At 41.9% G+C, this 16544-nt stretch overlaps 1 protein-coding gene across 4 annotated transcripts in view; it reads right to left on the bottom strand.

Annotated features, from left to right (window-relative positions):
* LOC107391331 (solute carrier family 41 member 3) overlaps nt 1-16007 on the bottom strand; it is a 48024-nt gene extending 32017 nt beyond the window's left edge. Inside the window, exons 1-2 of one of the 4 annotated variants that reach the window (XM_015968598.3) lie at nt 15827-16007; nt 13935-14279 (exon numbers count right to left, since the gene is read on the bottom strand). In XM_015968598.3, coding sequence (XP_015824084.3) covers nt 13935-14246 — 312 coding nt within the window. In that variant the 5' untranslated portion in view covers nt 14247-14279; nt 15827-16007. Of the gene's footprint in view, nt 1-6; nt 414-13934; nt 14280-15058; nt 15195-15786 lie in introns of those variants that run through there. The other 3 variants (XM_015968599.3, XM_015968597.3, XM_015968600.3) reach the window with 3 other exon arrangements.
* Between the last annotated feature and the right edge of the window lie 537 nt (nt 16008-16544).

Below are 16544 nucleotides of genomic sequence, written 5' to 3'. Positions count from 1 at the left end.
GCATACTTGCATAAGGTCCATTACAATCCCAGCGGAGACCATCCCAAGTCCTGCGATCAAGTACGGCACTATGACTTGAGCTGCAATGAGCAAGGAGCTCTCTGGTAGGAAACCGTGTTCTGATCGGGTCAGCTTCCATGTCACTCCACGAAGCTTCCTGCCCTGGTAGCGTAGCTCAAGTTCCAAACGAGTCACCACCATTTTACACGATTGGTCACTTTAAACTCAACAGATATCCCATGGTAAGTGAAACTTTGGCTCAAACATATGGAGGTTATTAGGTTCCTTCAAGTCCAAATAAACTTTGTTTGCATCACTGGTACACCGATGTAAGCAGAGAGAAAATCATCCAATCAATGTTGTCCTTGGACAAAAGCCAAGCAGGAACTAAAGGTTTTCTTGAAGAACTGGGATTTGTGGATAGGTTGTTTATCCACTTTCAAAAAATAAGAATTTTTGATTTACTCATAATAACCACAATTAGAAAAATAACTCATATTTGCTGCTGTGAACCACCCAGACATTCGTCACATTTCCATTCTTTCCAATTAGCGTTCCTTTTCCCCGGACAAAACAAAGTTAGAAGCTTTAAATCTAAATTTAGAGCAATGAAGCGAGGCATTCTCAGATATGCAGTGAGTCAGCAGTGACGAGGTATCTATTTGTCAGCTCCACTGGGAAACACATTCATTAACACAGAATGGGATTTGTAGGTCACGGCGTTCAACAAGCACTACACATGTGCAGTCAGTGTTCAAGTCCTTCTTTCGAACACAAAACTTAATAACTTCAGTCTAAGAGTACCAGATAGATCCACAGAGGTCTGATTGAGCTCTTGATGCTTCAGAATCAGTTTAAGTTCAGTCTTTCAGTTGAGAAGAGAGTTTATTGGATACGGTCCTAAATCCATGTGATCCTGTATGAAAGACACTCAATCTCCGGCTTAAAGGTGCAGCTGTCTTGCCAACGAAGGATAAGATAAAATAACCAAAGATGAGCAATATTCCAAAAGGTCTTTAGAGTTAAGGAGAGAGTGAAGCTCTTTTTTCTTTGCTATTCCAGCCTAGGGTCTTTTTTGACTCACAATCAGGGTGAAAAAAATAAACCCAAAATGAGCCGTGCAAAGTCAATAAAAGATCGACTGAGATGATGTAGCAGCCGGCTTCAGGCTCCTGTCAGCATCAGGGTAGTCCTGCTCCCTCGGCTCGGCTCTGCTGTGACGTAGCAGCAAAAGAGGCAGGGCCGTCTGCACCGTGCAAACTCATGAGGGAAACGACTGGCTTTCCGCTCAGCCTCCTCTGTATATGTTGCTGCGTGTCTCGTCCTCCCTCTCCCTCGCCATGTGACATCCTCCTCTACGTCAGAAGGTCTCGTTGCATTGCTCCCTCTCTCATCCATCTTTTTCTAATCTCACTCTGTATCGTGACTCACTCCTTCCGTTAATTTATTCCTTCTTTCTCTACCTCTTGCCCACCTGCTTACAAATTATTCTGGTAATTTATCTTTATGTGGCACCAATGGACCAAATGAACCAAAGCACTGGTCAGAACAACTCAGCAGAACTAAAACAGACTCCACAAATGCTTTTAAGGTCACTGCAATGTCACATTCACCAGAAACCTAACAATTTACATTTAACGTTGAATAAAAGGACAACAAAGAAAACTTGGTTCACTAAATAATACATTAGTTAGAATGTAAATCAATTCAAAGACCAAATTTATTATTTGTCTAGGAAAACTGAAACTGCCCATGTTCCATTCCTCACCATGTGGTCAGGAATTTGGACACAAGCGACAGGAATGGGATACCCCAATAAGGTATCTGGGCTTAGCCCAAGGGAAAGTGCTTCATCATCAGAATGGATCAAAAAGAGTCCATTTTTAGAACCTCTTCATCAAGCTCAATCAGCCAGAGCCGTGCATGATACAGGGTATCTGCAGGTTTAAGGGAGCCAAATTTAAGACTTTTTAAGACATTTTTTAAGGCCACTTTGACCAAATTTAAGCTATAATTTCCAGCTATTGCCTGGAACGGGTGCTATCCACGTCGCAAATGTGGGATTAGCCATACAGTTATCATTAAACTTGCACTTCCCCATGGCGCAAGCGCCCACTAGCTTAACCAGCTAATGTGCTAATCTAAAAATAGCCACCTTTCACAACCAGCTGAATATGTACGGGTCCGCTTACGCTAACATTATACACAAAAAAACCTGAACACTAACTAGACATTCATGAAAATTTTATAGAAATTAAAGAATCTTTTTTATTGGGTCTTTGGTCACTTAAGACCTTTGTAAACTGTATTTAAGGATTATTTGTCATTTTTAATGATTTTTAAGACCTTAAATTTGGAAAAGCAAATTTAAGACTTTTTAAGACTTTTTAAGGACCCACGGATACCCTGATGATAGCTTCCCGCACCCGCTGCTTGGTGGAGGTCTACCTCCCAAACCATTCAAAAGGCCATTTTGTTCTGAGCAGTTAAACAATATTTGTGGAGGTACCAAAGTTGACCAAACCATAATCAGTGTTATTTTCCATCACACAAGCAGCTACCAAAAGACTGAGACGATAACTGATCTGATGCCAGTGGAATTAGATATCTCATTAAAGTCTCTGACAGGAACTGTTCAGAGTGGGATTGCTTTGTGTTGAAGGTGCTGAGCCTCAGTGAAGAGAAGCCGGTGCTGCTCTGTGCTCCAGCAGCCAAAGCAGTAACAAAGTTAAAGAGGTGCCTGGAAAAGAATAGCTCGGATAACAGAACACACTGCAATGCACTTTACTCCCCCACTGCTTCTTCAGAGCTACACACTTGATATGCCATCTGAAAACACACATAAGCCACTTCACATCAGCTTCAGTCAGAACGAACCAACAGTAAGAAATTTTACTGAGGTTCAGTCAGCACTGAGCTAAACAGAACATCTGGGTTTGTGTAATTTTTAGTTTTTTCCACATCTAGAGAAAGAGGTTTAAACGTGTTATTTTTATGTCAATGACTAGATCAGTGTTTCCCAACCCTAGTCCTCAAGTCACAGTGTCCTGCGTGTTTTCCATGTTGCCCTTTTAAACACCAGTGTTTCCCTGCTGCCACGCACATGACTTGAATAAGTGATTAACAGACATCTGCAGCACTTGATGTCCTCCTGAGGAGGCGATGTAAATCAGGTGTAGTGAAGCAGAGACGTGGAAAACATGCAGCTCAGTGTGCCCTGAGGACCAGGGTTGGGAAACAATGGACTAGATGATAGTGTAACAGAATGAAATGACTGTTTTCCACCAAAAGTCATTTCCCCCCTCTCCTCTGACACAGAACTAGTCTGCATGAGATATGGCCTCAAGGACTCATGCATTTGCTTCTAAACTGCTTCTTTCCAGCTCAACAGAAGAAGGAAGAATGGACTCTCTCCTTTTAATAAATCAAAGAACTCTATTTTTAATAAAGCTAATCAAACCAAGTATTAGTCAATAATAAGATGTGACCAATCTGTGAAATCAAAATATTGATTACTTTATTATAATCCTATAGAATATAATAAGTAACATGACTTTAAATGATTCCACTAGGACTGATCTCATGTAGCGTCAAGAGACAGCACATTGCTTTACTGATCCAATCAGAATCTGCCAGATCTGACGGAGGCGTGGTTTTGGTGGTGCTTGGTAAATCGGTCACCCTTTCATTTGATGATAAACCAAAAGATCCGAAGTATAAAACTATGCCCACGTCATCTTTAACGCCAGTTCAAAGCGTTCGAGAGAAGTTGTCGGGAGTGGCCAATCCGTAACTTTCCTCTTCAGCCGAAAGAACCAACGACAAGCTGGATAAACTGGTTGCTGTTCCACCTGCTGCAACGGTTCCTTTCAGAATAACAGCTGAACCAACACGACCCCGTTTTGGGTCTTGTTAGATGCCGATAAACTGTCGTGACCCGGAAGTATCTCAAGATTGGTGGTCGGCTGCCGCGGCTGCTTCTACAGGCTTCGGCTCCACAAAGGTCAAGCTGGACCTCTACACCTCCTGATCTAGACGGGGACGTCCGCTAAGGGTACGCAGACCGACAGAATGGCGTCGAATGCGTTTATGAATCTCCTAAACAAAGCTTAGTGCGAAGACATCACCTTCATTTCCCACCAGAACTAATCGTTTCTTCGGATTTGCTGGTTCTGAACAACATTCCACCAGTGTTAATTTTGTTGACAAAATATTTTCGTCTTTTTTTCGTCACGAAAATATATTTACAGACGAAAATGAAACAAAATTTCAAAATAAAAGCTTGGAAAAAGATGAAGACGATAATTAAATTGATTGAAACTTTTAGTCAATGAATGAAAGACAAGATGAAAATCCACAATGACGCTCTACATGGCGCTCTATGGTTCGGTGTGCCTATTGTGTGAGACGCGAACGTAGTAGAAGACAAGGGACATGGCGTGCCGTGAACGTGCGGGACGTGAGCGAAGACAGACCCCGAATAGTACAAAGGGGCAGGTATGCGCGGTATGCTGAACATTGTTCAGAAAACAGGAAAGATGCATGACGCAAATAAAAGGACCAATCAACAAATTGAACAGGCGGGACTAGGTGAGAAGAGAACCAATCAGAGTCCGCTTCGTTTAGAGGTAACACTAGGCCTACCATTTAATCGACGGCATAAGAAGGAGTGGAAGAAAATGTTAACTGCTGGGTGAAAAAGAAGAAAAGATGTGTGGAGTCATTTTTCTTATGATAACATTGCTACCAAAACTACATGCCGCGAGTGTGGACTGTCGTTCCGAGGAAAGAACACAACGAATCTGAAGAGGCATCTACAGAATGGCCACTTCGCCATTTTCTCCGAGGTAAATCCACTTAAATGTTGTACACGTGACGACCCGAAAAGTAATATACAGGCATATAAAAATGTATCAACACTGTCATGTTGGGATAAAAATTCGGAAGAACCGTATTTTCACGACTATAAGGCGCACGTGTAGAAATAAAAACGAACAACGTGTGTTATTAGGGAAATAGCGGGCGAGCAGTGTTGATGCATGATTGCGCATGTGCCGTGAGTGGTTCTGGTACTTTTTGGGTTGCAGCCACTCGCTGCACATGCGCTCTAAACCAGGACTAGACCAGTAAAGTGAAGCATGCTTTTGGCTGTTTAAAATTTTCACAATGTCTGGTTTGCACTGATATGATCAGAGTCCCGAGCCCGCACAGATGTTTGACCGGTACGTTTTATAACCTGGTGCAACTTTTGTATGTGTTAAAGACGCCCGTAACTGAAGCTGCGCCCTATAACACGTTGCGCCCTATGATCGTGAAAATACGGTACTGTTTTTAGGTTGGCTTTGTTAAAATCCTCTGCTAGTAGCCTATATGAATGCCTTCAGGGTAGACCCGCTGCTGTTTGTTAGAGGTGTTCTGCAGGAGAGAGAGAGAGAGAGAGAGAGAGAGCCGTGTTTACATTAGCATCAGTTTGGATAAACACTGCTGTGATGACTACTACTATTAGCTCTCCCTTACTCAGCCTGGCGAAGTGAACAGCGCAGGGGCGCCATCTAGTGTTCATATCTGTGATATATATATATATATATATATATATATATATATATATAGATATGTATGAAATCTCAAAAAGCAACAGGTAAATCATTGTTAGAAAGTCAATGTTTTAATTGTGTATTTTTATTTTTTATTTTTTGCAGTTGCAGAAAACCATTGCTGATGGTGGCCAACCAGCTACCAAAAATGCAAAAATGTCCAACCAGAACATTGAGGATGCATTTACAAGTACTACAAAGTACAAGAGTGATCCCAAAGAACAAATTAAAGAAGAGGCTATCGCTACATGGATTGGATGTACAGGATTGCCGGTCACAACAGTAGAAGATGAGGATTTTATTCTGATGATGGAAAGTTTGGATAAGAAGTTTACTGTCCCAAAGAAAACCAAGATAAGTAATCTAATTGAAAAACACTACAAAAACAAAAAAGCTACATTTAAGAAAAGACTGTCTAGTGCCAGAAAAGTATGTATTGGGACTGATCTGCGAACTAAAAGGGGACTGACGGTGTCGGTACAGGATCTGCTCGGGTGCAAGATCAGCTCGGGGTCCTTCGACTGCCGATGACGTCAAAGTACGACAAACCCACTCAGACAAAATACACTACACATCTTTATACTGTTGGAAATAATTTAGCAGTTTCGTTATTAAAATAATGTTTCTTAAGATGTAAGTTTGTGTTTATAATGGTATTTGTAAAATAAAACACTATATTGTATTCATAATGTTGAACTCCTCTTTGAGCACATCCCTTGAAGGATCATAGGTATTAGCAACACCTGTGAAATTGTATTTGCGGGAAAGAAGTGTGTCCCGTTTATTGAAATATTTTGTGTTTAGTTTTTGACGTCTTGTCCATCCGTAGTTCACTTACGCTCATAGCTGCTAGCCAAAACTCTGGAGTTAAAAGTTTTCTGGCTTTACTAAAATACCTGTCTGTACTTATTTGATTGATGGTAGTTTTACTTTCTATTAGACTCCAAATGTAATCATTTGGCACATTTTTAATTCATAATTTGTAAGAATGTAATCTGTGATATTAGCATTAGCATTCCTATGGGTTTTTCCACGTATATTAGCATTGCGCTAACCACTCGCTGCCAAATTGCAGCCTTTGCGATTAGAAAATCTCCTTTTGTCACATCGCAATTTAATTGCAAATGCAGTTAATCGTTCAGCCCTAATATACATGCAGCTCTATGCTAAAAGTGTATTTTTAAAGAGGTAACGATGGATTTCTTTGTAAAAGTTGTCCATCTTTCCAACAGAAAAATTTGCCTGGACCAACGTAACGTGATAACAACGTAACGTGATTACGTAATTCCGTAAGGTTCGTGTTCAGCCAATCAACTACTTTGACGTCACCGGCAGTCGACGGACCCCGAGCCGATCTTGCACCCGAGCGGATCTTGTACCGACAACGGCATCATTCCTTGGCATAAGTTGCTGCTTTTTCTGTGTTGAACAACAAAAACCAGAACACTTACTGTTAGCTCTTGAACAACTTGACCATCCACACACTGCCCAGTCCATTAAGGCTTGTGTGGAAAAGTGCATGCAAGAATGGGGGATCCCAAATGAGAAAGTTCTCACCGTAATAACAGACAATGGTAGCAATATGGTGGCAGCATTCAAACATAATGCTCCAGAAGATGAAGATTCCAGCTCCGATGATCCAGATGCATCCATCCTAAGTGAAAGTGATTCCAAGGAGACAGAAAACCTGCAGTGTCAAGACCTAGGCATGTACAGGATGCCATGTGTCGTCCATACGCTGCAGCTTGCTGTCCACATGATAAACAAGGAGGAAAGCATCAACAGAGTCTTGAACAAAGTCCGATCAATCGTGAAACTTTTTCGCAAGTCATCAGTCGCAACACAGAAGATTTTGGACAAGTGCGGCCTAACTGTTGTGAATGACTGCCCCACACGCTGGTCAAGTACTTATGAAATGGTTGCACGTCTCCTCAAAGTTAAAGAATCTGTTTGTGAAGTAGCAAACGAGATGGGATGGGACTGCTTGCTCTCAAGTGAGTGGCAGAAGCTGAAGTCATTGCATGAACTTTTGCAACCTTTTGCTGAGCACACACAAACTCTTCGGAGTGACACAATGTCTATGTCATTAATACTGCCTGCTCTCTTTGATTTACTCAGCCATCTGGCAGATGTGGAACAAAACACAAGTCGAGATGTTGCTGCTCTAGCACGTAAAATGGAAGGGAATGTGAACCAGCGTTTTGCCTAGGTACTTGATCCCTCAGATGACAAGTTTTCCCCACTTGTAGCAGCTGCTTGCTTTCTCAATTCTACTGTGTGTCAGACCCTCCTTAATGTGGCTGATGACAACACTCAGGAGCTGCTCAAGCAGGCAGAAGGGTAGGTTGTTCGGTGCTCTCAGACATAGGAGAACCACTCTGATCTGGAAGGAACTGAATGGACCTGAACCGGCACCACCTGCCGCCGCCTCCTCTTCATCATCTGCCTCCTCCTCCTCCAGACAACCAGTCTTTAGGTTTCTCTCCAAATTCGGAGCAAAGCCTAAACCAAAGTCTTCCAAGTGTAGTGTTAAGACAGCAGATAAGCCAGTGTTAGGAAGAGCTCTCACAGTCCATCACTTGGGAAATGGGAATGGAGTTTTGGCTTGGAAAATGTGACATATTTTATCACAGCCTGAAACCATTAGCATTAGATATATTGGCAATGCCAGCTTCTCAATCTTTTGCAGAAAGAGTGTTCAGTATCACAGGTGACCTCACTAGAGGGAAACGCAACCGAGCAAAGGTCACACTAGCACGAAGTGCTTTTCTCAAAATGAATCGCACCAAATAAATATTCACACTGTTTGGTTGAGCCTGCGTTGTAACAAGTGAATATCTACAGACTCAGGGTTAACATGTTTAAATTTGCTGTTCTTGTAAATTATTCTTGTGCAATTGCTAAAAAGAGCACCTTTGTAATTTACAGTGTGCTTTTTGTCTTTTATCAAACACATAAGTGTTAAACATGTGAAGTTTTTTTTTATTCAAATATTCTATGTTCTTAGCTGTGTGTGCTATATCTGATCAGTGGTGGTTAATAGTTTGGACCCTGTGTATTAAATTACACTAGTTTTTCCGTGCTCTATACCGTAATAAAAAATATATGCATTTTGTTGACTAAAATAACTTGTTATTTTCATAGACTAAAATGGGACTAAAACTAAAATAAATCTAATGATTAAAATTGGACTAAGACTAAAATTAATTTCTAGCCAAAAGACTAAGACTAAAATAAAATTAAAATTTCCTGTCAAAATTAACACTGCATTCCACACTACACCATTCTCCGTCTCATTCACCTTAGTTACATCATACATTTAGTGTTAAAGTTAGTCTAGTTTTAATTTGTTTAGTAATAAATCTTTAAACTTTTAAAACTTGACTCTCTCTTCTGTTTTCTCTGAATTAATACGAAGTGGTTACATAATCCCTGCAATAAAAAGTTCCAATCTTCTGGTTAAAAAGTACCCACAGATCCATAAGGTTGATTTCATATTTACTATGGAATCTTATATCTTATGGCTCATTAAATAACATGTAAATTAAACCATTACAATAGCAATCAATAACACACATACCGTAAATCCTCTAATACAGGCCCGGGCCTGTATTTGACTCCAGCTCATCAAGCTCTAGGCCTTTATTGGAAGGAGGGCCAGTAGTAGAGGCAGGCCTCAATTTCTATTTGAGCAAAATGAACTAATGGTTCGCTGGAGTTTTTGACAATTAAAATTGCGCCCACATTTTCAAAGTTAAATACATTTCTTTTAACAACGGTAGTTTCTGCTTCAGTCCTCTCCCCCCTCCCCCTGCTTCAGCCCTCTCCCCCCTCCCCCTGCGCAGTGGCCGCAAACTCACTGATGCACCTGCAGCCTCTCAGTTTTCCTGCTGCTCTAAACATTAAAATAATTATTTCATTTTCTGTTCCTCACTTCTGATTACCTTCAATGGTGTCTGTTTGTTGCAACCAGCAGGTACAAAAACTAACTTGTTTTTATTTGACTATTTTTCTGTCCTGCCTGTTTATTATCTTCCTGCATCTCCTCTCAATCCTGAAGGGAAACTGCTACATGGGTTCATATATATTCACCTTATGAGTTACCTTTGAACAGCAGTTCTAAAAGATCTACTGACTGCAAAAACAGCGGAGTGCTCGCTGCTTGCCGGCCGCATCAGCGATCGGTGCGTCACCGGATAACAAGGTGATGCGCCCCGCTCCACAGCAAACGCATCGGGCGCAAATAAAAGACAGAAAACATCAAAGGAAATGAACCGACATGAACGATCGCGTGTTAAATAATTTTTTGAGGTGGTGACACCTGATTGTTACTGTGGCCGTGCTCAGGAGGCAGATCTACCGACCGCAAAAACAGCGGAGTGCTCCCTGCTTGGCGGCCGCATCAGTGATCGGTGCGTCGGAGGACAAGGTGATGTGCCCCGCTCCACAGCAGCGATACACATCAGGCTCAAATAAAAGACAGAAAACATTAAAGGAAATGAACCGACATGAACGATCGTTTGTCAGTACCGACGCTCTGGCACAGCGCGTTGACCCCCCACCCCCCACCCCCCGAGTGCAGGAGCTTGTCACCTGCTGACAGCAGGCTACTGTCTTTTCCGAGGGCTGCATCTTGCTGGTCATTATCACGTGACAGCGACTAGTCGATGACAGGCATAAAAAGTCACCATGGTGAAGTCGACTAGTTCATACAACCCCTATTGCTCCCCAGTGTTCTGCAGCGCACGTTCTCTTTGAACTTGATATCAAATTTTCGCCTCCTCTTCGTCTCCGCACGGTTAAAGTTGCCCTCGCGGTCTATCACTGGCAAATCAAAAGTGAGACGATGACACAACCGCCCCCGTACTTGCTTGTTACCACATTCCACCCGGCCACAATACGAGACCGGCCATTATTCACCTCCGCCGACTCCGACGCCGGCCAAAATATGAGACCCGGCCTTTAATTGAATACCGGCCTGTATTGGAGGATTTACGGTATATAGATGAGCTCTTGTCTGACACTCCCATCATGATGGTGGACTCATGTCGCTTCCTGGCAGTGGGCGCCACCATCACCTCCATCATAAAAAAAGAAGAAATTCAACCTGCCAGCACAGTCGATGAGGAAGTTCTATATTGCAGTCATCGAGTCTATCCTCGCCTCTTCAATCACCGTGTGGTATGCTGGAGCTACCATCAGGGACAAGGGGCTGCAGCGTGTTGTACGCTCTGCTGAAAAGGTCATTGGCTGCAAACTCCCCTCTACACAGGACCTGTACATCTCCAGGTCATCGAGGAATGCAGGTCGGAAAACAGCTGACCCGTGTCACCCTGGACACAGTCTCTTTGACTCGCTCCCATCTGGCAGGAGGCTCTTATCCATTCAGACCACAACCTCTCGTGACAAGAACAGTTTTATCCCCTCTGCTGTTTTGTTAATGAATGACAATCCTAGGGCTGCCCATTCCAGTCGCTTGTTTGCACCTGAACAGATCTGCTCTGATCAGTAGCTAGCTACACTGTCTTCTCTGATTATTGCTTCTTTTTATTATTATTTATTCTTAATTCCTATATTTGCTCATCTCTTATTTTTTAATCTTTCATTTTGCATCAAGTACCACAGCTATTTCCTAATGCTGTGATCTCTCTCACATGGCAATAAACTCTTCTGACTCTGATGGAAAGGGAAAGGTGATATTTACACGTACAGAACCAAGGAATTCCATGTTGTCGTTCTTTTTTAAAACACACAAACGGTTTTGTTACCTGTTATTGACGCTACAGTTTCGCCGACGGCTGCCGGCTTCTTCAGGCTGACGCTGATGATGGCGCGTCAGCCTGAAGAAGCCGGCAGCCGTCGGCAAAACTGTAGCGTCAATAACAGGTAACAAAACCGTTTGTGTTTAAAAAAAGAACGACAACATGGAATTAGAAATAACGCACAGCAAGAACACACCTAAGAAGAACCAAGGAATGTCTGAGTCATTTGACAGAAATAAAAAAATCCATTAAAAACCAAGTTCACTCATTTGTTTACCACATTTGCAGTGGTCTTATTATAGATGAATGCCTTTTAAGTCGATCTCGGTGGGAAACAAGTTCTGGCGCTCTTGTTTCAGGAGCCCAAAGTTAGCCAAAGCAGAGGTGAGCGCTGCAGTCTTATTTCCTGATATTCGGACATCTCGCCTCTGATTGGCTAACAGCAGCGCGACTGTTTGCTCTGCAACATAGGTGTTTTATCTCCACAAATAGCACAAGCCTGCAGGAGTTCTGCCGTGTCGTGGAGTTGCTAATGCTAATGGTTAGCTTCTACTAGACGAGACATTCTCTGCTCTCTTGAACGCTAGAACAACAGCAGCATTCCCAGTTGTGAGCCTAGATGGGTGAGTCCTAGCCTGGCAAGCCAGACTAAATAAATGTATTATTTAGTCTGGCCACGCTCCATTGACGGCTCTCAGTTGTGGGGTGGGTTCTACCGTTGTCTTTCAAATGATCTCCGCATTCCACTGGACAATGAATGTGACATACTCTTGTTTCACTCTCTGTCGCATCATCCCACCCACCAGGCATATAGAGTGCCCTCATTGGCCCACAAAGCGGATAAAGCTCTGTGATTTGTTCACTAAGCAGATAGAGCACTATGATTGGCCCAACATTATGGACCAATCACAGCTCTTTATGTGTTTGAAACCCCTCTAGAGAGCTGTGATTGGCTAGCCAGAGTCCTGGTAGGAGCTGCTGAGGTTCCAATGGAGCATGCCTAGACCAAACTTTGCAAAGCAAGGATTTGGTCTAGTTCACTAGGCTAGGTGAGTCCATGAATGCTGACTTACAGTGTGATGTAGATCTGACTGGCGTTTCTAATCCAAGCATTTCCTCGTCTATTTTCTATTAGAAGCTAATGTAGGAAATGGGGTAGAAGGTATGGCAGGACAATGTAGAAAATTAGCATTTCTATTAAATTTTCTGGGGATTGAATGATATCAATGATTATGGATGACTTAACAAGTACTGGCCATTTAATGTCAGTACTTTATGATAAAACAAGTTGGTTGTGTTCCCAGAATATGTTTTAATAAATTTTCTGCTAATTTAGCAAACAAACGTTTGTTTTGGGGTCAGAATTGTAAAAATCTAAATGTTGCTATGCTGGTGAACTATTGCAACCTTTTTTTCTGAACAATTTCCTCTGCTTCTTCTTGCTGAGACATTTTGTTTATGTCACATGCTTTCTGTTTAGGGTTGAGAGAGGGGGCGCTTGGCGGCGAAACATGCCTGAGGCTGTGTTTTTGATTGGCAGGGAGTAAGTAATAACTTTAGTATCAAGCTACCTGAACGTGTACATTGGAAAAAAAATAGAAGATGTAAATCTTGATTTAATTACTCTCCATCCGAAGACTATTTTCATGTTTAGCCTGCATGTGAAACTCGAACTGGCCGATGATATTTCTAAAACAACAAATTAAACCGTTTCCCAGAAAACATGGTCTATGAACTCATATATTGACTTACCCCCAAATTCCACTACCTCCGCTCCGCTCCGCCCCCGCCTTCCGCAGCCGCTCGCTTCCGAACTCAATGTTTACTGCTACCCGCTCTACAACGGCTCCGCTCCGGTGCGGAGACCTGAGGTGGGCAAACAAGCATGCGCGGGATTTTCGAGATCTTGCAATACAGTCCGAGCAATAAACGCGGAAGTTAGATCCAAACACCCGTTGTGTGGGAAAAACATCGGCATGAACTGTTTAATCCGCCCATCATTTGTGTTGAGAGATCAGCAGTGTTTGGATCAACAAAGTGTGACTACTTTGATAGTGGAAACTGTATTTATGGCTTATTTTTGTGCATTTAAACTTCAGCCGCCATTGATAGTTGTTAAAAGTTGTTAAACCTGTGCAAAACAAACAAAAAACGCCTTTTGTTTACCGATTTATTGTGAAAAACGGAAGTTGTGCTTGCTCCATTTCCTGTTGGATGGTGGTGATTTCTGTCCATTGACTGCGGAGGTGCTCCGGCGTCCGGCGAAAATAGGATCGATTCTATTTTTGCCGGACGCCGGAACAGAGGGCGGCGCGCTGCGCCGCACTGCCGGAGCACGGCCGCAGTAGTGGAATTGCTCTGATTGACTACAACGGGACCGATTTTGCTCCGGCGTTCGTGTCGGAGCGGAGCGGAGCGGAGGTAGTGGAATTTGGGGGTTAGTTTTTCAGTCTAAAAACGGGCTACATGGGTGCTTCAGATCTCAGAGAAACGCAAATAAGTTTGACCCTTTTGCACAGCAGCTGATGGTACACTCCTAGTGAGAGACATTGTCTTTCTTGAGAGTTTAGGAACTCACCTGTACACTGTCCAGCACCATGCCGGCCATCACCATACCCATCCCAGCCAGCAGGTAGGGGAAAAGCACCTGGAGACAAATCGCTATGGACGACTCCTCCTCCACTTTGGTGAACGATGCTTTAGGCCTCTTCTCTGCCAACTTTTTAGGAGATGGCTGAAGCGTTGGGGGTAACAGGAGGTCATCTCCTGCGTCCAAGGAGTCTCCCAGGTGGACGACGGGACTCCCACCAGGACTCTTCCCCTTGGAACGTGACTTCTTGTTCTTTCTCCTGTGGCGAGGCTGTGGTGGGGATTTTTCCTCACTGGGCATGATGGCTGCTGTGGTTTTGATGGTCTGTGTTGGCTAAAAATGAGGATGAAGGATACAGAAAGATTTGCAAATGGCTGAAAAAACAACTTTTGATTGTTCTGTTAGGCTAATGTTTACATCCAATAATGTGATAAAGTCTCCATGAAGAACATCTATTTTTAAAACATGTTTTATTTAAAATGTTGCTTTGAATTTAACTCAGCTGCTTATAAATTATGCTTTGGGAAATTTAATATAGCAAGCTTGTCTTTTAATTATAATACATTACATAAAAACAACATTTGGATTAAAAACATTGAAAAATTGAGTGCTTTTTAAATAAAAGACTGTAAAATAAAATGTAAGTATTATTTGTTATTTTTACTGCATTTTTAACATTGAACGGTAGAAGGATTTTGCACTACAGGGTATTTTAATGTGATTAATAACATAATAGCTGGCTCGAAAGTAAATAGTCTTATTACAGTTGTCAGCTTCACATTAAATGAAGAGCCGATAAGTGGCTGAAATAAATTAAAAGTTGTACAGCCTCTCCATTCATTTCCGCTGTTATCTGTCAGCGTTTAACTCATTAAATAACATGTAAATCCGTGTATTCAAATTATTCTCAGTAATGTGACATTAATGGAGTCACAAGACGTGGATTTATCTAATTTTACACACGTAATAACATTACTGTTCGTTCATTTTTACAAACGGGCAGAGCTTTTGGCGCTTAGCGGATTTGTTTTGCGTTTAATTCAAACAAGCTAACTACAAAAACAAGCTAGTTTTGGTGTAAAAAGCGAAAGTAAAGCATTGGTGGTACACACACGCTCCACACGGAGTCCTCACGGTGTCGCACAGAGACCAAAATCATCTGCAAGTCTCAAGATCTCGACGCATTCAAGCAGAAAATCATTCCGTCTGTGTACATTCCGTCACAGGAAGCTGCCACGAGTACACCCCATAATGCTGCTGCTGCAGTAACCACGGAAACGTAAAGTAGCGCGCGGTGATTGGATCGAATCTAAGCAAAACAGTGGGTTCGCATCATTTTCATCGGCGCACTCAGCGGCTCACTGAGAAGGCGGAGCCTGAAAGGTTTTTTAATAGAATCCTAACCGGTTTAACCCCCATTTCATTAAAAAAGAGCGTACCCTGTGTGGCTTCCCATCTGCTGAAGATTTTTAAAGATGTTTAAAGTTTTCCGGTCAAATGACCCAACTTTAACATCACACAAATGTTAGAAAGCATATAATGCCTTTTACTAACTAAAATCATGCAAGTCAGCCAATGTCTGTAGGACCCATGTCAGTCAGTAAAACGCATGATAAATCCCCTTGAATTATGTGAACATAAGTTAATTGACAGTGGAGTGCACATTTGCTCATCTGTTGGACCAAGTTACACATGGAGGACATAGTAAATTGAAATTCAGAAACATTCCTTGACATTGTAATCTTCAAAGTTTCAACACACTTGCTGATGTTACTTTTAAATGGTATCATAAAAGGTGTTTATTTTAACTTAGATCACACAATTTCTGTCTATAAAGTACCTCTAAAAGACACTCCAGGTTACTTTCTGTAGTGGTTTACCTTTGTCTTCAGCCCGAGCCTGTGAATCTGAGTCTGTGCAAAGCCAAATGCAAGCTCCGGAAAATAACCATGTATGTTTGCTATGCTGTCTATATGTGTTGTGTTTCTAAATTAAGACTACATATATGATCTGATTTCCATTTCAGCATGCACGTCTGTGCATTAAGCTTTTCTCGATAGCATGTGAGGGGTATGAGCTATTGCGCATGCATCATGGGTCACTGACCGTCTTGAATTACATGGTATTAGCAGATAGGGTTATCCCCCTCCTGTCTCCTTCCATCTCATCTATGCTGGCTGACAGCAGCAGGCAGCTTGAACATTTCTGGGTTTCATTCACAAAACAAATAAAAGCTGCTACAAGGTGCACACATAAGAACACTGAGACTCACATGATGCAAAACGTATTCAATAGAATACATTCATTTAAAGTGGCAGCTTTATCAAATAAAGTTGTTTCCATTTAAACACGTTTTTGTAAAGTCAGTCATGACTAAACAGTAATATTATTTAGCTGATCGTAAGAAAGAAAAACAATGGGAGTTAATTTTTCTAAGTCATATTTTCACCATGTTATTCATACATTTAAACATGTTAAATTCCCATCTAAATATTTAGTTAGCAAGCTAAATATTTCATTTAGAGATAGATATTTATTTTACAAACTAAATATTTAGGTCAGACCTAAATATTGTTTGCAAAATAAATATTTATTAAC

Source organism: Nothobranchius furzeri, chromosome 15 (assembly GCF_043380555.1).
Source record: "Nothobranchius furzeri strain GRZ-AD chromosome 15, NfurGRZ-RIMD1, whole genome shotgun sequence".
NCBI classification, from domain to species: domain Eukaryota; kingdom Metazoa; phylum Chordata; class Actinopteri; order Cyprinodontiformes; family Nothobranchiidae; genus Nothobranchius; species Nothobranchius furzeri.
The sequence above is the reverse complement of the archived record's forward strand: the minus strand, read 5'-3'. Positions and strand labels throughout refer to the sequence as shown.